Source organism: Perna viridis, chromosome 5, assembly GCF_037379345.1.
Source record: "Perna viridis isolate PV_CMFRI_1.1 ecotype Kerala chromosome 5, ASM3737934v1, whole genome shotgun sequence".
NCBI lineage: Eukaryota > Metazoa > Mollusca > Bivalvia > Mytilida > Mytilidae > Perna > Perna viridis.
The window spans coordinates 7,878,545-7,901,197 of record NC_142449.1 but is presented as its reverse complement, the minus strand read 5'-3'; the positions used below and the strand labels follow the sequence as shown (position 1 = coordinate 7,901,197).

The 22,653-nt window shown below is 30.8% G+C and overlaps 2 protein-coding genes across 8 annotated transcripts in view; one reads left to right on the top strand and one right to left on the bottom strand.

Moving 5' to 3' along the window:
- Positions 1–22,653, top strand: part of LOC148615815 (RING finger and SPRY domain-containing protein 1-like) — a 47,942-nt gene that overhangs the window by 11,166 nt on the left and 14,123 nt on the right. Inside the window, exons 9-11 of the mRNA XM_088581702.1 lie at positions 449–553; positions 1,482–1,625; positions 2,157–2,268. Of these exons, the coding sequence (XP_088437828.1) occupies positions 449–553; positions 1,482–1,625; positions 2,157–2,268 (361 nt within the window). The remainder of the gene's footprint in view (positions 1–448; positions 554–1,481; positions 1,626–2,156; positions 2,269–22,653) is intronic.
- On the bottom strand, positions 3,931–21,223 carry LOC148615816 (uncharacterized). Of its 7 annotated transcripts, XR_015922065.1 has the most exons (5): positions 16,976–17,396; positions 10,419–12,049; positions 9,434–9,565; positions 8,450–8,620; positions 3,931–4,590 (listed from the first exon to the last, which is right to left on the bottom strand). XR_015922065.1 is itself a non-coding variant. In XM_088582436.1 (2 exons), the coding sequence occupies exons 1-2, from the start codon at positions 21,143–21,145 to the stop codon at positions 10,497–10,499; spliced, it is 1,602 nt and encodes a 533-aa protein (XP_088438562.1). In that variant the 5' UTR covers positions 21,146–21,223; the 3' UTR covers positions 10,071–10,496. The 7 variants fall into 7 exon arrangements, 4 of the variants coding, with proteins under 4 accessions (XP_088438562.1, XP_088438561.1, XP_088438560.1 ...); XR_015922066.1 differs by lacking the exon at positions 8,450–8,620 and having other exon boundaries at positions 3,933–4,590; XR_015922067.1 differs by lacking the exons at positions 8,450–8,620; positions 9,434–9,565 and having other exon boundaries at positions 3,935–4,590.

The window sequence follows — 22,653 nt, the reverse complement described above, 5'->3', positions numbered from 1 at the left end:
AAATGAAAAGTAATGATCTAGTTAATTATTTTTCTTATTTCATGGAAAAATAATTAAATTTCAGCTTCATTTTTTCCAGTTAGGTATCAGTTGTTCTAGAATAATATTTTGTCACTGGTCATATAATTAAATTATACTTCTGTTTGTTTATATTACAATCATTTGTTGTGTCTTATTTGGTAACACTCATCTTTAACCTGTGTGTTTCTGCCATGATATGCACATTTGTAAGGTTCACACTGCTTCTGAGTAGAAGAATACACTGTGTGACTAATGAACTTTAAAATTAAGGGGGTATTTTTAGAACAGTACTTTATTCATAATTATGTATATTACATAAAATTAGGTTTTTACTTCTTTGTTAATGCAGTAAAGTTAATATGACTACCAATAGATGCAGGTTGTTTTTTTGGTCAAAATGTATTGTAAGTTTTTTTATTCTTTTCAGGGAAGAACGTTTTCTTATAAAAAGGTGAACCTAAAAAATATCAATGCAATGTTGAATGTGAATGATGCCAGTGAATACCTGAAAATATCTGCTGATGGTTTAAAGGTATGTCTGAAATACTACCGTAAAGTAATATTTTACTATAATTGTATTTATACTTAGTTTAAGTTGAGAACAGTTTGTATGACTTGTAAGGAGTGAAATGTTGTTTCTCTCTTTTAAGAAGGTTTGGTTATTATGTACATCTAACTAGGTGGTTATTATGTACATCTTACTTGGTGGTTATTATTTACATCTAACTAGGTGGTTATTATGTACATCTAACTTGGTGGTTATTATGTACATCTAACTTGGTTCTATAATGACAATGTTTGGTTCTGTCTTCAATTCAAATAATCCAGTGTATATTCACAACAATTGGAGACTTAATAAAAAGAATCATTTTAATTTTTTTTTCAAGTTATAAATTGATATTAAACTTACCTTGCCTACAAACCTAATTTTTTGTCACATGTCCTACATTTATTTTTTTTTTGCAGAGCAATCCTTAATTTAATAAGTTGTGGTCCATATCTTATAATTATTTAGTGATTCATGTAACAAAGATGAACAATATCATATACTGTAAATTTAGAAATAATTGCAATATTTTTATTGCAAAATATGTGACTGAGTTAAATATACTATAATTAAGAATTGCGCTATAGAATTTTCAACACTGATGTGGATACCCTAGTGTTGATGTCACATTTTTTGCTGGTATTAGAAATTTGCAGTAATGAATGCACACAATGTATTGGTTAACTGTATATTGTATACCAGTGTGTACACTTGAATGTTTGTAAAAGAGTAATCAAGGGAACCAAGGTTATAGTGGTAATCAAAAGAATGTAATCCAGGGACAAAGACCAGACATGGAAAACAGACATACACAACAAAGAACATAAAGTAACTAAAATCATACACACAAAGTAACAAAAGCAAATGAGCAACTCGAACTCCATTAAAAACTATAAACCTAATATTATTATAGGCCAGAAGTGATGCTTCCTCCTTTGAGAGTGTTCGGTGTACATTCCAAGTAGACTCTGGTGTATGGTATTATGAAGTATATATTGCTACTGCTGGAGTGATGCAGATAGGTTGGGCAACAAAAGACAGCAGCTTCCTAAATCATGTATGTATAAATGTTTAATAGAATAAATAATTGGAAAGAATGAATAACCAAAAGTGCCGAAGAATGCCTAGATTGAACTAGCGTTCAGGACTTGCTCCATGCTTTTTTGGTTATTAATGATAACCAATTCATTATATTATTTATTATATTCCTGAGAAAGTCTTAGAGCGAAATTACAGAATTTATTTCATATTGTGAATTATCAAAAATTTTTACGCAGGGGATATTTAGTAAATCACTGGTATTTATATAATAAATAGAAATATTCTTATATCTGGTGTGAAAATATATTACGTAGACATTGTTTTTTTTAAGAAAGCTTAAATATATACCTGCTAATATTTTATATGTTGTTAACTGAAGTCAAAATTTTGGATGAATTTATAATTTTATACTCTTCGATGAACTTTGAGTTATCTCCCTTTAACTAAAACATTTATTCTATATTTAATATAATATATTTTTTTCTTATTAAGTTTATCTTTTCTTTACTGATAGCTAATTGATAATTTTAAATAATTTATCTCCTAGGAGGGTCAAGGTATTGGTGATGATGAGTATTCTATGGCATATGATGGCTGCAGGCAGTTGATCTGGTTTAAAGCAGAAAGTCGACCAATACATCAGAGCTGTTGGAAAGCTGGTAGGTCATCATGCTTCAAGACTGGCTTACATGCTTAATATGTATCTGTTTAAAACACAAATATGGCAAATCAGCTTTTGACTCTTTGGGCCAGGTGAGCTATTGTGATCACTTGGTGTCCTTAGTTGTCATTGTCCCTGGTCAACAATTTTTCAAAACTCTCCTCCTCTGAAACAGCTGGATTAACTTGAACCAAACTTGGTATGAATGTAGTTTAGGGAATTCTGCATAGAACTGATGTGGGGATTTTTGTCCCCTTTCGGCAAATGCCGAAGGGGACTTAGGTTTGCACTCCATCCGTCCGTCAGTCTGTCAGACCGTCAGTCACACTTGGTTTTCCGGACTTTTTTTTTGTAATGCCTCATCCAATTGATTTCATATTTGGTAGATAGTCTTATCATGACAAGTTACAAGTTAAGTTCGAATGATGTTACGGTTGAATGATTTTTACAGAAGTTGTGTCCCTTGGACATAGAAAATTTCATAAAATTTTATGTTTTCCAGACTTTTCTTTGTAATGCCTCATCCAATTGATTTCATATTTGTTAGCTAGTCTTATCATGACAAGTTACAAATTAAATTTAAATATTATTGCGACAGAATGGTTTATATGGAACTTATGGCCCTTTGACATAGAAAATTACATAAAATTTTATGTTTCATCATTTTGATGCAAATTGCTGCTGTCATTCTAGAGTTATTTGCCCTTTAATTCATAATAACGAAGTTTTTTTTCAACTTTCCAGGTGATAGAAAGAGAATGTCTTTATGCAGCTTTCTGTAATGCAAAAATGTTATTATCTACTGTAAAATGAAGCTCAGGTTTGAATTTGATGGAATTTGCTTTTGCTGTTCAAGAGTTATTTTCTCTTGATTGTTAAAAAATAACACCATCCATTGTTAATTCACATATATAAAAAAATCTCATAAAGGCATTGAGTTCAAAGGCCGAAAGGGGACACTGTATTGCATCAGCAATACTGTCAGAATGCTTGTTATTCTTCAAAATGTGTGGCCGCCATGACTAAAAATAGAACATTGGGGACAGACAAAAGTTTTTTGTATATATCTCCAAAACCGTTAGGTTTGTCAAAAATCTGATATATGGTAATCATGTTTAGCATGATAAGCTCTATCAATGGTCGAATTTTTGTGTTAATCTGTTCAGTCATGTTGGAATTTTTTTTCTTTATTGACATTTTTTGCTATTTTTAATGTAATTTCTTTAAAACATCTTCACCTCTGACACTATCAGACCAATAAGAACCAAACTTGGTATGAATGTTCCATAGGGTGTTCTGCATAGAACTGATGTGGGGCTTTGTGATATGTTGAAAAACATGGCTTTTGTTACTAAAAATAGAACCTAGGGGTCAGACAAGGTTTTTTGCATACATCTCCAAATTTGTTAGGTTTAGCCAAATTCTAAAATAGGGTAAATTGTTCAGATAAAGATTTATCTGTGGTCATATTTTCATGTAAATCCATCTACGAATTTGGAGGTTATTTCCCTTCTTTGACATCTTTTTGCTATTCATTATGTTATTACTTTTTAAAAATTTTCTCCTCTGGACAGAATTTAATGAAAATTGATATGATTTTTCATTAGGTATGAGTATCTGTCTGTATGTCAGTCCGGAAAAAAATGGAAGTCTTCCACACATTTTTCTAAACACTTGCAGATATTGAATTGATTTTTAGTATGTGAGTCAACCTAGATGAGTTACAGATCAAGGTTACATTTCGTTTGGCTTAACTGATTTTTTCCAGTTACTAACTTTCAGTTATACAAGTCTTAAGACTTAAGATATTGAGTTTTTTTTTTTTTTTTAACAAATCAGTCTACTGTTATTTGAATCCTAATCTCAATTTTCCGTGCATAAAACTTTGCAATTCTGCATCTTTTAAATGGATTTGACCATCTTTCTTGTCTTTGTCCATATCCCTTCTTGTGTTCAAAATCAAAGTCATGTTGTCAGTTTGTCATATATACTTGATGATCCAAGGTAGTATTTGGGTCATTGATATAAACAGTTGGTATGGGACTTTGTATTGTTTTGTTATACTGTCAAAATGTTTGTTTTTCTTCTGTCATATAGCATCATAAATAAGTTGCACTATTTAAGAATCAGATTTGATGAATACTCTAGATTAACATCCCTAACTGTATAGATGTATATACTGTTAAAGTTCATTAATCTCTTTCTTCCAATTATAAAAAGTCTTTCTTAGACAGTCAATATCTTGCGATGTTATGTTAACATGTTCAGTAGCAGTGCTGTACCTAGCAATGCATCCATATTGTTGCTTAATATCTGCTACCTGAAAATGTAAATGAGCTATATAAAACCTGTGACATACTGCAAAAATTATCAAGGATTTTATCTTAAGAACATATAACCCCTATGAGATTCTGTAAATTTATTACAGCCAGGTATCCTTTGTCATGATTTCAAAGAAGATGATATGTTAAATAAAATGAGAAATGATCTTCCTGGATACTATTGATAGGAAAAAATAGTAAGAAAAGAAAAACCATGAAAAATTATACTTTACGTTAGCAAAATAAACTGAATGCGACTGAGAGTCTGGCTTCATAAAGATATATTCCTCTATAACTTGTCATTTTCAGTTTTCAATTTTTAATAAAAATTAAGATGAAATTTTCCTACATCACTATGCTGCTTCTTTCACATCTTCTGTTTTCGTTATATACAGTTCTGAACTTAAAATACTTAAAAACACAATGCAAAGTGGAAGCATACAAATGCCAGATGTTCATGTGTCCCATTGAACAAGGTGCTGACAAATTAATTTTGTAAGTTTTATTTTATTTGAAGTTTGAAAAACTCCATAATTTTTATCCCAAAAAAAAATTGTATGTAATCTCAAACTCTGATTTCTTTACAAACTTTCATTAGATTTGAACTAAAGAAGCCGAGACAAGTTCCAATCAAGATTTATACAACCTAAAAAGTGCGGTCTTATAATTTTATGATGCTGACATTGATGTTGTTACAGTAATATTTTCGTTTATGTGCAATGACTTTAGTTGCAGTGACCAAATGTCATGAAATTTTGATATATTGTTACTTGCTGCTAGAGGAAGCTTGCTATTCAAAATGGGATCACTGACCCCTCTCATTCTGCAAAGAAGGGGCGAAATGCCAAGAAGGGGTAAAATGGGTGTTTGTTTAAAAATGATGTAGATGGTTTATTTCTCATCCAATTTTGACAGTTTCTTTTATTTATTTGTTACTTGTGAATTCTATGTGAAAATATTTTACAGATTTAAAATGGCGTTTAGCATTTTCAGTCTATACGAGGCAAAAGTGGGCCACAACCTGAAAATCAACTTTTTGTCCCCTGCCTTTCAAGAAAGCAGGAGAGTATAGAATTCAGTTTTCTGTCTGTCTGTCTGAAATTGATTTCGGAATGTAACTTTTGAACGCCTGAAATTTCAACAAACTTGGGTAGTTGAAGGCTCATCGGGTAAAGAAGACACCTATTGGATTTGAGGTCAGTAGGCTAAAAGTCAAGGTCACCTGGACTTCATTGAATAGAATTTTTAGATGAAACTTGGTTTCTGGAGCAAATTTTTGAATGCCTTCATATAATTTCACCAAACTTGGACAGCTTATGGGGTAAGAAAGACACCATCAATTTTGAGGTCAGTAGGTTGAAGGTCACATGGACTTAATAAAATATAATTTTGGGATTGGTTTCTTCAATGTAACATTTGAACGCCTTCATAAAATGTCACCAGACATGGATAGTTGAAGGCATATGGGGTAAGTAGGACACCTATTGAATTTGAGGTTAGTAGGTTAAAGGTAATGGTCACACAGACTTAACAAAATATAATTTTGGGGGCAAAAATTTGCTTTGTTACATTTGAATGCCTTCATAGAATTTCAACGAACTTTAACAATTGAAAGCTTTTGGGGTAAGGAAAAAATATTCCATGAAATTTTGTTTTTGTTGCGAGGCGGGGGACCTGGAGCACTGCTCTTGTTTATTTCTGGTCTGATTTTGAAAATAATTTTTCATTGTTTTTCCTCATGGAAATCTATACTTGCATTTTTCAATCAGTATGAATTATATCACTGTTTTTAAGTTGCACAGGATCAAAGGGGCCATAAATGTCAATTTCGGGAAGACTGCATTTTTTAAATTGTACATCTGAGTTTTTCCTAAATTACTCATCTTTCAAGGGGTTGCTAGCAAATTTGCTCCTTCATTAATCCTTTTTGAGATAATGAGGTACGAAGTCATCATGGAAGCACACTGAAAGCTGAACTTTTTACTTAATTAAATTTCAAAATATTGTGCAATATTGCATCCAAACTAGTTGTTGTGTCCATACTGAACTGTAAGTCTATGTTTTAGTGTGTCAAAAACTAATATTGTGTCCACACTTGCCCCAAGTGAACAGAGTTCAACTGGATGCAGTCCTATCATGATGCTCTGGGTGAAGGTTTTTATAGTAAGAGTATTACCTTTTGAATGTAGAAAATCTTGTGTGAAACACAGTTTTTTTTATAGTTTTTGCAAGAGTATGTGGATTGAATACCATGAACTACCCTATAAGTATACCGAGTTAGTATATACACTACCCTATAAGTATACCAAGATTTTTTTCCTACTGTCTTTTGCCTCAGGTATTATTGTATACTGCTGTCTGTCCATTTACAAGTTTTATAATACATCAAATATGATTAGAGAGATTTCAATAGTTTTTACATGACAGCAACAAATTTTTCAGTCATATAATGGTATGACCCTGTTGGCATCCTCCATCGTCGTTGGTATCATTTAACTTTAGTACTTGGGTAAAACTTGCCCAATCTTTCTGAAATTTTATCACATTGTTCCTAAGAACATAGCAGATGGCCCTATAAATATTGGAGGTTTTTTTATTACCCCTTTTGGAAATAAAGGACTAAAAGGGAAAACGTTATCATTAGAAATGATACAAAAGGCTTATTGTTGATCAGAAATTTTATGATACAAATGTCAATCTGTTCCTTTTGAAACTGTTTTCAAAATTGTTTATAGGTTAGGCTTATCTTTAACTTTTTTTGAGTTAAAGGGGTACAAAATTGGGCCATGCCCAAAAAAATCAACAATTAAAAATTTTTAGAATCAGACCAAAAATAAAAAAGTTTTATTTTTTTTGTTACTCTTTGAATAATCTCTATTTGAGTTTTTTCTATGAAACCTAAAGGTTATGGATGATTTACAGGTTTTTTTTCTAATTTCTCACTATACATAGGCAAATATTTTTGAGGTGAAATTCATGTTAATTGAGCTTCACATGAAATTCATGTGAACATATTGTGTGAATTTCACATGAAGGCTCCATTCACCTGAATTTCATGTGAACTCTGTCACTTAGGTTATTTGCTCAATTCAGGTGAAAATCATGTGAAATAATTTTGCCTGTGTATAGATTCATAAAGAAAATTTTCTTTAAAAAATATCAGCTGTCATTGGGTGGATTTATCACAAATATGATATAGGGGTTTATATTGATGGGGCATAAGTTGCAGGTAATTTTTGTTGCTATCCAATTTCAACTTCCTGTTACATGGGACTGGTATGAGTGGATGTAGCCACTAACATGTTCAACTTCATGTTTTTATGAGAAGTTCCCTTTAGTTTTCCTTTCATTGCAGAAAACTGAAAAAAGTGTAAAAGACATATTTTGTGCTTTAGTACAGCTGTTTCTTATCTTTCTTATTTTTTTTAACCAAGCAGTCAACGGTTTTTCTGTGTTCTTCGGTATAAGGGCTATATATTGTACTCTTAGCCTATTTGAACAAGTGAACTAAAATTATTTGTAATTCAGATATTTATATACTTCATATCTTAGTTGTATATTCATATTTAGTCATAATATGACCCTTGTAGATTGCAGGTGAAGGCAAGATTAAACTGAAATAATCAATAAAACTTCCCACAGTAAAAATCTGTAAAAACCCATGGAAGGAATTAGCCTGGTTTAATAGCTATGTAGACCTGGAACTTGTGAGATTTTTTAAATCATAATTGTAGCCACCAGAGTATTACCACAGTTAATTGTAATTACCTTCCAAGCATTCTAATGATCTAAAGTTTGGATCTGTTGAACCATGAAATATTCAGCTTACAAACAGTACTTATTGAATATGAATAATACCTGTTAAAGAGCCGTAATAAGATTAACATGTGAGTGTATCTTGGGGCCTTCTAGTTCAATTTGTTGGCTAATTATATGGATTATCCCTTAATCACTGTAGCCAAACACATGTGACTCTATATCTGTTAGAGCATAAATATGTTTGCACTGCACATGTCCTTGACTTATAAGCTGAAAAAGGACATATAAAAAGAAGATTGATTAAATCAAAAAATATTTCCATATACATAGCAATGCAGGATTACTATATGTATGAATGCTTAATATGGATTTCTTTGTAGAATTATTTTTTAAAAGATACATTTATAAAAGGAGTTAATGATTTTTTGAATGAGAATTACCTTTACTATTATCAAAAATAGCCCACTTTGATAGTGGAAGATATATAGTGCTTTTGCCACTTCTTTCCTTTTTCTTTCAGCTATTTTATATTAATTACAGCCACTTGATATAGGTCTGCCATATCAAAGATTTGATTTCAAGCTTATTGAGCATCATCCAATAATGTTTGACTTTCCTTATGGCTGTTAAGGTTAAGATGTCATTGGGGATTCCTACTCTAACATGGCTATAAGTGAGATGTTCATTAGAAGTCAATTATACTATATTTGTTTGACAATGGATGAAAGTATTCTTTTTTGTAAAGATTGAATTACAGAGTTAAATAAACAAAACAAATTGAAATCACATTAGAAGACTATCAAAATAGAAAATGAATTGTGTTTGCCAAATCTTCAATAAAGAGAATGTGAATTGCCCTAGTTATATATGTAACATCATCAAGTTACAATAGTGGGTAACTTTAACCTACACTATACCACATAAAATGATTTGTCATACCAGATGACCAACTATAATAATACATGTATAACTATCGGTCAATCTTTGTGGTTTAAAGTGTTCAATATCTCTAGTGATCTGTTGGTACCATAACAATATAAGGAATCTTTTTGTAATACATTTGTTATTCTTTGTTCTACTCACCAATCTACAGGAATGATTTGGATTGTTTTATCTATGGAACCATGTTGTGTGTAATTGCAACATGACTGAGTTGGTTGTCCTCAATAAGTACAATAAACCTTTTTCCTGGTGTTGTATTCAACAGTTTAGAAACTGATTTGATTCAAATATTCCATGAAAATGAAAAAAAAAGTTTTTATTTTTTTTTATTAGAATATTATATTTTTTTTGTAACCCTGCAATACCCATTTTGCACTTGAGAACCAGTCAGAGGATTTCTTTAATCATTTGTTAAGTACTATTAAACACAGGTGAATTTCAATTTTCAGATAATTCCATCAGTAATTTTTGAATTGTGCTAGTTTGAACCTACCCCCCTTTTTGTTGTTTTCATGTGCATACTTTTTTGTCTTATAATGTCGCAGGGTATCATTTTATGCCCAGTTAGAGCCCCCTTTTTGTGTAATATGCTGTTCACTTGAATAGTAGAAAAAATCTGTATTAGATTTAACTGTCAGACTGGTATAAAAAAAATGAAGTTCTGGAAAGATGGATCATATTTTCATCATGTTTATGGTGTCATGTGTTTTCCACGTCTACATTTTTGCAACTATTTAGCTCACATGAATACATGATTTCTAAAAAAATATACAAAAAATCTATTTGAACTTTTCTTGAGAAAAAAAAAAGATAACAATGACATGCTCTCTTTCCTTTAGTAAAAACAGATAAAAAAACAGAGGAAAAAATAAAATTAATACATATACTGAATTAATTGTTTCTGTAATTACAATATATTGAGAACTAGAAATAATTAAAAACCTTTGAATAGTTTTATATCTGCTGTAAACTGTTTGCATCTTCATTCCCTATAGATTTTGTTTTCACACTGAAGGGGCTGTATAAATGTTTTTTCAATGATAAATTCCTTGACAAACACAATTTGTCTCTTGTTGAAGTACACAAAAGCAAAACATGAAACTACTAATGAAGATCAGATACCTACCATATATAAACACAATAATGAAGGTGTCTTTAGCACGAAGATAAAAGATCTAAATAGCACTATTCCCCTGAAACATCACTATACAGTTACTTCATCCTTTTGTCCTTCTTGTAGTTGATTTTTCATTTGGTCTATTTCAAACTGTTCATATTTGGTTCTTTCTCTCTGCATCCTTTCCACTAATTGTCTCATTTTAAATGTAGGAGTATGTCTCAGTGCCCTGTTAGCTGATTTAAGAGGAATGTGTTTCTGATCAGAATTTTTTAGGTCTAGATGAGTCATTTGCTCAATAATGAGTTTACTGGGTGTTTGACATCGTTGGATTTCACCTCTTTGCACTGATGTCTTGATGTATTTCCACAAATCCCGTTTTTTAGGTTCTGATTTCACAGTCATTGTATATGGTGATTTACTCCTCTGTGAACAAACAGATTTTGATCGTTCTGCTTCCTCATTCTTTTGAATATCTCCATTGCTTTTATTCTCCTTTTCAGTACTTTTTTTCTTGCTTGACACTGACTTAGCAAAAATATTTAACATGAGGTTTGCTTTGTTTTGAGGAGGTTGAGGCAGTGCTGGGGGTTCTTCTACTTCCTCCACTGACTCATCAAGGTCATAATCATCAGAATTTAGATTGCCAAAGAAATCATCAATTTTCCTTTTTAGTTGTTGCTGCTCCTTTTTCAATTCCTCCTCTGTTGGTCTTCTAGAAGTAGCTGTTGATGATTGGAAACTTGTCATTGTTCTAGGAGTGTCATAACCACTTTTGATGGAATTTGTGTACTTATGACCAAATATAACTGATCTAAGCTTCTCTATATCAATATCATCATCATCTAGATCCTCTTCTTCTTTGCTAGCTTTTTGCCAAGCCTGTGAAGCTCTCCTGTTCATTCCAGGATGAAATGTTTTAGCACGTTCCAGTTTCTCAGGCGTAAAGCTAAGGATTGGATTGTCAGGGGCAAATTTTACTCTGCCAGCTGATTTGCCACTGAGGGATGGCAGTTTTGTCGTTCTTTCATCCAAATTTGAGGACTTAGATATTGGGGGTGCTGATTTAGAATTTCTCCTGTATAGTAATCTAGACTTGCTCACACCTGATCCAATGGTGCGTGGTGTTGATAACATGTCTCCTCTGGATTCCAGTTGCCGACTTTGTTGCTCTCGTCTGTGGAAAATTTGTCGAGCTTGTCGTACTGTAGAATTTGGATTAAGGTCATTCACAGTTCTACCTCTCAGTGGATATTGTTGTTTCTTGTCGAGATAATGACAGTTAACAACTACTCCCAATCTCTTAGTGTTATTCTTTAATTGCATTTCATCATAAGTGTAATCTTTGAGAGGGTCAAAACGTTTTCGATTTTCAAGTTCTGTTTTGCGTCTATTTATGTCGAACACTTTTGCCTCATACCTGAGTTGACTTGCAGTGTCATGAATCTGTTTTAGTCTATGAGAAATATCCTTCTGAAGTTTACTACTTTTAAGAAGAAGATGATTTTCACACACGTTATTTTTGACACTTGTTAGTTTTTCTGTCAGTGATACTTTTTTAGCATTATCCACGACTTCGTCCTTCATATCTTGGAATGGATTAGACACTAACTGTTCTGAGTCCATAATGAAGAAATTACCTACAAAGAGAAGTCATATTACATGTAATCTTACTCTGTTCCATTAGGGGAGTCTATTTAGTGGTAGCTATACTATTGTGTAGCCACTTCCGACAACTTAATTGATGGAAAAATCTGAAACAGAATCAATTACTAGGACTGTAACTTTTCAGTAGTTATTATTGTATTATCTCCATAATTGGGATTATTAGTTGAATTTTTAATTGCCCCCTTGCCTAAAGATTGTTTACTTCAAAGTGGTAAACTGGTGTAGATGTTTAAAACGTTTGGTCATGTTTCAAATAATGTCACAACCGTTTACTATTTCATTTCTATTGTTGAGTTGTTAATTATATGGTAATTATTTCAGATGTTTTGCATGTTACCGAGTCGTATTCCTCATTTATTGATGGTCACTTGATACAGTTTTAACTTAACATACATTATACTATAGTAGTTTGATAGTTCAGTGTTTAGATGCTACCACTTTATTTCCTGTTTAATCTTGTTTGGGAAATTGTATTTGAAGTCATTTGTTCTAGAAATGGGTAAAATTTGTAAATTAAACAGTCCTTTTAAAATTCATCAACAAAATGAAACTTATTAAGTGAAATTGATTAAACCTGAATTGATTGGATAGTAGAAAAGGAAATTGTGTTGTATTATGTAATTATTTGTCATTATCAGTCTCATTTATGCTGTAAGTAAATGTTAGTTTTACATCCCACAATGTCAATTAATTTCTATTCTTTTATGAAAATTTTATGAACTATTCAACTGTCATTTATATTTCGTTTCAGTAATAATCTTTTTGTTTACATGCTTTGTTATCTAGAGCATTCCATAGGAATTCACTTCTTTGATCGTACAGAAAATCTGAGTTAAAATGTGTTTTAATCAGCAATTTGCTTACCTAATGTAAATCTTAAGGTGTTGAAGAAAAAAAAAGAAATGGGTTGCCTACAAATAGGGCTTGTTGAAACAGAAAAAGAAATGCTAATAAGTTCTTGATTTTAAAAGATTTTCTGGCTTTTATGAAGAGGCTAGACGTGAAATTTAATTTTAACTTCCCCTTAACAGAAATTAATGTACACAAAATAAAAACCCTGATTTCATAAACTGTTTACCATGCTATATAATCTATTATACAGGATAAGTTTTGACTTAGTTGTCTAGGTTATTTGTTGCAATCTTCCCTTTAATAATTGTTAAGGGGAAAGATCTTATAAGTTGTAGAACTTTTAGCTGACCCTATTGTCATTGTTGTTTTAACAATAAAATGTTGAAACAGAACTAGTCAATAGTGGTAAGGAACATGTTTTAAGTTCCCCATCCTTTGTCACTAATTTAACTGAACTAGTCAGTAGTGGTAAGGATCATGTGTAAATTTCTCATCTTTTGTCACTAATTAAACTGAACAAGTCAATAGTGGTAAGGAGCATGTATAAGTTTCCCATCTTTTGTCACTAATTTAACTGAAATAGTCAATAGTGGTAAGGATCATGTGTAAGTTTCCCATCTTTTGTCACTAATTAAACTGAACAAGTCAATAGTGGTAAGGATCATGTGTTAGTACCCCATCCTTTTTCACTAATTAAACTGAACAAGTCAATAGTGGTAAGGATCATGTGTTAGTACCCCATCCTTTGTCACTAATTAAACTGAACAAGTCAATAGTGGTAAGGATCATGTATAAGTTTCCCATCCTTTGTTACTAATTAAACTGATATTGTTTCATCTTCAGAAACTGTTATCATAATTTAAATGTTTAGTGCTGATTTATTATTTAGAGTACATACTTTCCTCTTTCTTTGCATCAGCAATTCTTTTTTTATCTTCCTCTTCAATTTCTAATGTCTCCATTCTTACAGCTCTATTTGTCTGACTCATTATTAAAAATACAGAAAGTTTTACTCCTTAAACTTAACCATCAGTTTTAGTATAATGTGAAGTCACAAGTATTTCTTTCTCATTCTTAGCAATGCACTGTCCAATAGTTATTTGTCTATCTCCATTGAATTATGTCAACATGGCAAGAGATGTTTACATATGAGGTATATTCCCAAAAGCATAGCCATACTTGTTGATAGCACTCGGAGAGCAGATTTACAAAATCTGATTGAAACAGACATTGTGTGCAGTTGTTACAACAAAAGGTTCTCCCTTTAAAATGCCCTAATCTGCTTATAGAAATTAATGCCTAAATGTTTAGTCTAAGGTTTTGTTTGAGGGTGAAACAAAAGGAAACCAATGAGATTATATTATTAAATGTATGTGCTAATGTGAGAAAAGCACTTTAGTTCCTATAGTACGGCAGTGGTCCAAAATATTTTATGTCAAGGGTCACATAGTCAATTGAGTAAGAATATATAGGAGATTGGTCAGTTTTACCAGTTTCAGTATGTGTTGGTTTTTAAGCTTTAGAAAGTGTCCTTTGTTGAACCAGTCATTTTCTGATTATTTCATGGAGCCTTTTTCTCAACTTGCAATAAATTCATTTTAATTTACCTTTTCTTGCCATGTTGATTTTTTTTCCTCAGAAATACCCAATTATTGACAGAACATTGTATTAGTTTTAGTTGTAATAAAGCACTGCAATGAACTTTTTTTCATAATTTACATTAAAAACACATTAAGCCCATTTTTATGGTGGCTGTTAGAACCAAATAACTTTTTTTAAGATAGAGAAAAATAGTTTTTTTTAATAATTCAATTGAAAAAGAAAAGTGCAATTCATTTATTTAGAAATCAGCTTCCCATTAAGACTTCAAATGGCCATTGTTTTTATGAAGCATTGAAATGAGATACTATTGTTAGTATATTTAAATGTGATTGGTTTGAAACACTTTGGTTTTGTTCTCTAATTTTATCTTTTTAAATACAATTATGTAATTTTATTTTTACATCTCATTAATTCAAATGTTTATGGTTATTTTTAACAATCAATGTTCTAGTATTAGCTTGATGCATTTTTGTTCAAAGTTAGCTGAGATGTAATTTTAAGATGTTTTCATTTTTGTGGAACGTGTTATTGTATTTCATCAAAATTATTTCATTTATTGTTTTTTGAATACAAGGCTTTCCTTCAAATTGGTTTTAATTCTGCATTTCAGGAGAATTTATACAACTAAAAAATACTTCGGCAATAATTGTAACAAAATTGATAAATTACTTTGAAATAATCCATTTCCTTTTATTTTGATTGAATTGGTTCAATCATTTCTACTTAGTATACATCCAGAAAATCGGACAGACCCATCAACTTTTCATGATTTTAATGGGTCAGTCAACCTCTACTAAAAATCACAATGATTCATAATTTCCCAGTTGAAAGTATAGAATGCCATAATATTTCCATCAATTCAAAACATGTAAAAGACAAAATTGTGTCAACTTCAAAAATTAATTTTTCCTGCAGTAAGTTTGAAATGAATTTTCATTCCCACCCTAAGTATTACCACATACTAACTATAAGATATACAAACTTACCCATTTGTTTTATTCCTTTACTTCCAACCATTTTTTTTTTCTTGATGATTTTTTAATTTCACTACATGTATTACAATATCTTAGTAGGTAAGGAATTCTCCTATATAAACTGTGTTAGGTTTATTATGTTTTTAAGTAACTGAGGAAATTTTGGACTCAAGTTTCAATATATTTTATATATCATTATACTGATCAAATCTGAAAATCAGTTGGACCACAGGTGCTTAGTCGATAAGGTCAGACGGGAGCAGAAAGAAAGAAACCTAATCTACTTATCAGGCCTGTTTGATCACTTAAAGGTTCCTTTGGAGGGGATTTAGGGTTTCATGTTTCTGGAGAATAGTTCACTGCATGGTTCTGCACAGGTTATGTATTGGGTGTCACTCTGTTAAGAGTATATATATGCAGTATATATGGGGATGATATTGTATTTTTAAAGTTTGCTGTATGGGCGTTGCATAACCCTACCTTTAAACAGTGTAAATTAAAAAAAAAATCACATCGTTCACTTCAGTAATATGGTATTTATGATTTTTGGTAAATAGGTCAAGAAATCAGCCATTTTTAGTGTACTGCTCTTTATTTTATTTGACATAGACTGAACAAGTTATGGAATTCATTGATAATTATCTTTTTAAATATTTTTGGTTGTAAAACAATGTGATTTGTTAATCAGTTTTGTCAGATATTTACAGTTGATACAGTTTGTTAAATAGATTTGTTAAAATGGTCAAGAAAAGAAGCATTTATATCTGTCTGACCAAGTAAGCATGAGATTTATAGGCAATTAAATCCTCCACTTGTATATTGTTCTGTTTAAGGTATTTGTCAGGATTGGCATCAGTGTGATATCATATGTGTTATTCTAATACAACATCCTACAAATTTCCATCTTTATATTATTATCCAGTATTTTAAAATAAGTTCCGAAATGGTATGAAAGCAATGACACTGTACTCTTAGTATCAATATGCCACACTTGATACATAATTTACGTGGACCTTATGAAAACTAGAATTGTTGTACTTTTGAGGTTGTCCTTAAAAATTTTCCACTTTCAAATTTTTTTGTAAGATTGGAACATTGAATTGTCATGAATTAATTGAGCATATTATCATCAGTGCATTCTTCCGCAGATGGTTTTTAGCCATTCTTTTAAGTATCAGTAATAGGGGAAATAGTATGGTAATGGTTTTAAAGTAATGATATGAGATATTAATGTGGAGAGACAAGATTTAACATTTTGTTCAAATTAAAAAATGCTGTCTGTTAAATGTGTGTATAAATCCTTGTGTTCAGGGACATTAAGCAAGGAATACCCTATACAGTCATGCAGAACTTTTTGTCAACCAGTCATACTTATTATCATTAATGATTATGAATACATGTACTTCCTGTTTCATGATGAAGTTTGTCAATTTTTTAAAAGTTTTAGAATGTTTCTTTTATTATACAAACCATCATACTGTAATTCCAGGATCTTATTACTTTTAAGACTGCCAAAAAATCCACTCTCAGTCTGACCACTGGATACACTCATATTCACTATAATTAAGTGGTAAAATTTGTTTTGTTTTTTCGTATTCCTTTCTTCAAGTCAAAACAGAAGGTATTCACCATCTGCCAACTAAACTTCACTGTTATAGTCCATGTGTGATATTAACTTCAATCTCTTTTGTCAATAAGTTTTGGTTATTAAAATTAAAAGAAAACAATTATCTCACAAATACACAAATCATTTTCTGATTTCACTTAAAAGTATCTTTATAATCCCAGAGTATAAAACTTTTCATCCACATAAGAAGGTTGTCTTTAATATTGATTGTCCCCGACAACCTTTTGAAGAAAAATCTTTACTTAACTTATGAACAAAAGTATGATAATTCCCTTGTACCGAGTTATGACAATCATTTTAAAGGTTTGTTCGTCATATTACATTGGTTACAAAAATAATTTCAACTGTTTTTATGTTCCAACAAAGAGAAGTAAAATTTTTACTTTGTAATTTATGTAGGTGAGAATGCATTTACTAAACTTAAGACTTCAATTTTAATTTTGAGTAATTACTTGGTTTAATGGAACTTATAGACAAAAGATCTTCACCCAAAATGCTAACTCTTTTGAATTAGGTGTACTGGGGTACACATAGATGACAGATATATTACATAAAAAGTAATAATAAGATTTTAGTAACAGTAATTCACCAATTAGTGACTGTTAAAAGTACAGTAATGAAAAGGTTGTTTCCCAGTGGATGGCTGATAATTGATTTGGTGTACCACTTTATGAAAAAGCTTTTATATACATAAATTATATTTTATAATTTTTTGTCTTATTTCACAAATAGAAAGAAATGAGCAGAAAGTACACATAATCATATTTGCTAAAATTAACAATATATCAGTATGTGAAAGGAGCATCTTTTTTGTGAAAGAGTTTTCAATTATGTTTTTTTTTTCTATTTGTGGTCAAATTACGCATTAAATCCAATGGTGGAACAAATTTTCTTTTCTCAGCCAAAATGGTAAAATGACATTCATGAAATCTATGAAAGTTTGGTACATCCTAAATGAATGCAGTTCTTTAATAAATGTATCTTTTTTCATAATTGTTTTCTTACCTGCTTGTTCTATAGGTGACACTATAGAGCTCTCAGAGAGCATGAGTTCTGAGAAAGACATTATTGTTAATTCCTCTTCAGTACAAAGTAGCCTTATATCCTTGTCAAACCTAATACTATTCCTATACACACTGTGTCATAGTCTTTTAAGTCCAGTGCCAGATTTTTTTTTTTCTTTTGGCTTTATAGAGCCTAAACTGTTACACAGCAAATTGTATTGTCATAGTGCTAATTAGTATTGTATTATATGAACTATTAATTATATTAATATGCAAATTATTTCAATTGTTGTGTTGATTTATTTAACAAGTCCAGTTATCGTTATGATGATCGATGATAAAGATTGCCACTTTTTAGATTGTTACATGTTGCATAGCATTTTAACTTTGATATTTAGATACTGAGTTGAAGATCTTTAAATACAGGCGTGAATTGATATTATGGTAGTTATAAGTGACAAGATATATCTAGTAACAAATTCATATTTTATAAAGATTGACAAAATCAAACAAGAATTTGATGTTTCTAATTGATACTGTCTATCATACTATAGGATCCTTTATTTACACAGCCATTTGTAAACTGTCGCTGTTGTCTTATTTGATTGGGAAAACAAATTTGAAGTATACGCCCCTGGTGTTATTATTTAAATTCACAACATGGTCCAGGATAATAATGATAATGGTAAAAATTAGTTAATGTTTAGTCTTATAAGACAAATATTTTGACTTCAGGGGTTCTTTGTGAATAGTAGCAAGAAGTTGATATTGACAATGAGTTCATGAGAAAGCTAGAAAAAAAATATTGATGTCCTCTAGATGTCCATTTATACTGGTAAGGAAATGGTAAGCATTAGTTATAGCTGCTAACACATAGTTCTGAAGGTCACACTTTTTATTTTTTATTTTTTATTTTTGGTGGGGGGGGGGGGGGGCGTTATCAAAACATTACAAGACTGATCTGAAGAGCTGCATGAATCCTGAAAATGTCCCGTAATTTCATCACAACTATGAACCCACCATTAGTAGAATTATGAGAAAGAGTTATAAAGGGAACCAAGATTCTAATGGAAATCAAAAGGATGTAATCCAGGGGCAAAGATCAGACAAGGAAAGCAGACACACACAACAAAGAACATAAATAACCAAAATAAAACATACAAGGTAACAAAAGTAAATGAGCAACTTGGAACTTGTACTTTGTATAAGGTCTCACTGTTATTATAATTAATAAATAGTAAAGAATTTATGAGTTTCAAAATGATACAAAAGACTCATAGGTTTGGGACATTTGGCTACTTGTAGCAATAAAAGACTCACCGGTTTGGTACATTTGGCTACTTGTAGCAATTATGAATTTTATGTGACCTTTGTATATAACTACATGTAATTATATGTGAAAAGAAACCAATGCATGGTAACCATTCAGGTAATACATTGAGTGGATGTGTTATGTCTGATAGAAGTTAAAAAGAACCTGATTATTGAGGCCATAGACTTAATGGGTGCACTATAAAGAATCAATCATAATTTATAGTCAATAATTTCTAAGTCTTAATGTAGTCTATTACAGAATTTAACCTCATATTTCATTTGTCCCAGTAATTACAGCATATACCTTTTTGATTTCCATTTAAATTTATGAAATGGTAAAATGATACATTTGTTAACTGTTGTATAATATTTGAGTCAATTTTCTCCTTTATAAATTTGACATTGAAGATTTTGATGATAAAAAGCTTTTTATAATTCACTCAATCATGCCAAGTGAATAAATGCATAAATTTAAAACTTACCAGACTGCTGGATAGCAAAATCTTCCTGAGGGGGTTTAAACATTTTGCCAAATTGTATCAATTTCTACTGATATCCAAAAACATGATGCTTTTATATATGTATGAAAAAAAATCATGTGTCCTGTTACAAAACCAAGGCATCAAATAAATCTTGTAATCTTCCAAACTAACTAAAAAATTCTCAGGTCTTTTTTTATTAGCTTATATATAATTATGCAACATTAAATAGACTAAATATCTCCCTGCCATTTCTTTAATTGGTTCCTTTGTCAAGGGATAAAGTTGATCTCCAAGTAATCCCCACAGACAATAAGCGGACATTATAATTTATGGTAATATTTCTTAACTTCAAAAATTTTAACCAAAATTGTGAAGTTCTTTATCAAAACCACTTCCTAGTTAATACTGTATTTACATGTATTTGTTGTTTTTCATAGATGGCTCTAGAGTTGTGAATTCCTCTTATCATATACATGTATTAGTTCTTGTATTGAAATAAAATAAATTTAAATTTGATTATCAAAATTAAATTATACTTTAAAATTCTTGAAAGACCAAAATTGAGTTGATAGAAAATATTTTCATTTGCAATGTTATAGTTTAATATAACAACGAATTTGTTTTAGAAACTGTCAAGAGTTTATTATGTAGGGAAAAATGATAACTGTTCATGTGTTCACTGAATATTGACAACAATATTTATGCACCATATAAATTCAATTTTACTTTTACTATTATGATAGTATTACATTGACATTGCCCAAAGAAAGTCTAACAGTGTCTGTTTATTATAAGTGATTGATGACATTGAGAAATTTTTACTTTTCTTATTGTTACCTACAAATTGAAAATGGCATTATTTATTCATCTCTTCATGATAGCTGTCAGCAGTGAAACAGACAGACAGACAGACAGACAGACAGACAGACAGACAGACATAACGTTTTTGCAGCTGTCCAAGTATAACATTATGAAAGGCTTATTTCATGTTATAATTTATCTGTACATTTGTTGCTGTTTCGATTTAAATACAGTTCTGCAACATCTCTTTTGATCAGCTGGACTATATGAAGTATAAGACTGTCTGTTGAAGAAATCTCTGAGAACAACAAAGAACCCTTTATTGTGTCAAAATGTTTCTTTTATATTGATATGTTTACTTACCAACTTGGTAAAACTTCTTTATTGTGGAGCTTTGTCCAAATCCCAACATTTTGAATGTATCCTAAAAATCTACAAAAAGTTGAAAAAAAACTTTAAGAAATTCTTCAGTTAAGACATGTATAAAAATATACTGAAATGGCCTGAAAAGCCAGAGTTGAAAAGCTAGTCAGTTTTAATTGGGCTTTCAGGCATACATTGTGTGTTTTATATGTTTGCAAATTTTGATCTGATTTCAAAACTTTTAATTGTTGATCTTTGACAGAATGCTAGTTTCATTTAATTTCATTTTGAAGTTTAAATTTATGAAATGCAGTACTTAGAAGGGTGATCTCAAGAGTTTAAAATGAACCGTTTATTTACATAGTATGTAATGATTAGGTCTTCCCTATAATCTGTTGAAGTTCTCTTTAAGAGATCAAGGTAACTTTGGAGGTAACATTCCAGGCTATTGATCTAATAACTGACAGTTGAGTACCCCACTCTTCTGTTCCCATGTCATTCCACCATCTGGCATTATATTGTGTGATATAAAACTTATAGGTGTGCTCTGTTCAGAAATTACTGCATTGCTTCTTTTCTGATGAAATTGTCTCCTTGTATTTATGAATTAAAATTTCATACAATGTTTCGTGTGACAGTAAAAAATAATGGATTTTAAGGCTCCAGCACTTTGTACTAGGATTGATCATTTCCTTTTTACATTAAGATGATAATACATTTTGCAGGCTTGTTTTTGAAGTCTTATTTGAAATGTCCATGTACATAAACAAAATATAAATCTGGTTCTAGTTAGAGATCTTGCTTGCAGCTCACTTTTAAAAAGATTCTTCCTTGAGATATCCCCTGCTTTGGTTACCTTGAGATATCCCCTGCTTTGGTTATTTTTTGCTTTTTATATTGATATAATTGCTTAATTTGTTAAAAGTTAATAGTCAAAGACCCATTAAAGAAATTTGAATTTCAATATGGACTGTAAAATACACATTGTCAGATCTTAAACCTTTTCCTTGAATCTTTAATGTCAATCTTCAAGGTGGCTCTTTAAATTTGAATAAGTGATAAAAATCACTTGGACTGATTGAAATCTGATTATTTCTGTTTTAAGATTTTTTCTTGATGTACCGTCTAATGGTTAGTTGACAAGTGTGTTATATATATAATGAGTATTCAAATGATGATGGTCTAGTTACTTCCAGTTAGTGCTAAGATTTTTCAGTAAATCCCAATCATTCCCAAAGTGCATTTTTTAACTTTACATCCTGTGATTTATCTTTGCTTTCAATTCCTTCATTGATAACATCAAAAATCAATTTGTTCATCATGTCATAGTTTTGTCTGCGACAAATGTTGGGAAGGCAATATTGAGGTATTACTTTAGCATCCACATTAAGATTTTCGTGTTACTGGTAAGTTTTTTTATTTGGTCAGTTTGATATGAACCACTTATCATTAGCATCACTTTATCACAATTCTATATCCATTTCATGCAGATACCCCTTCAGTCACAGTCTATTGAATTTGTTTCTTGTAAGGTCAAGTGTACTGGGTCAATTGTAT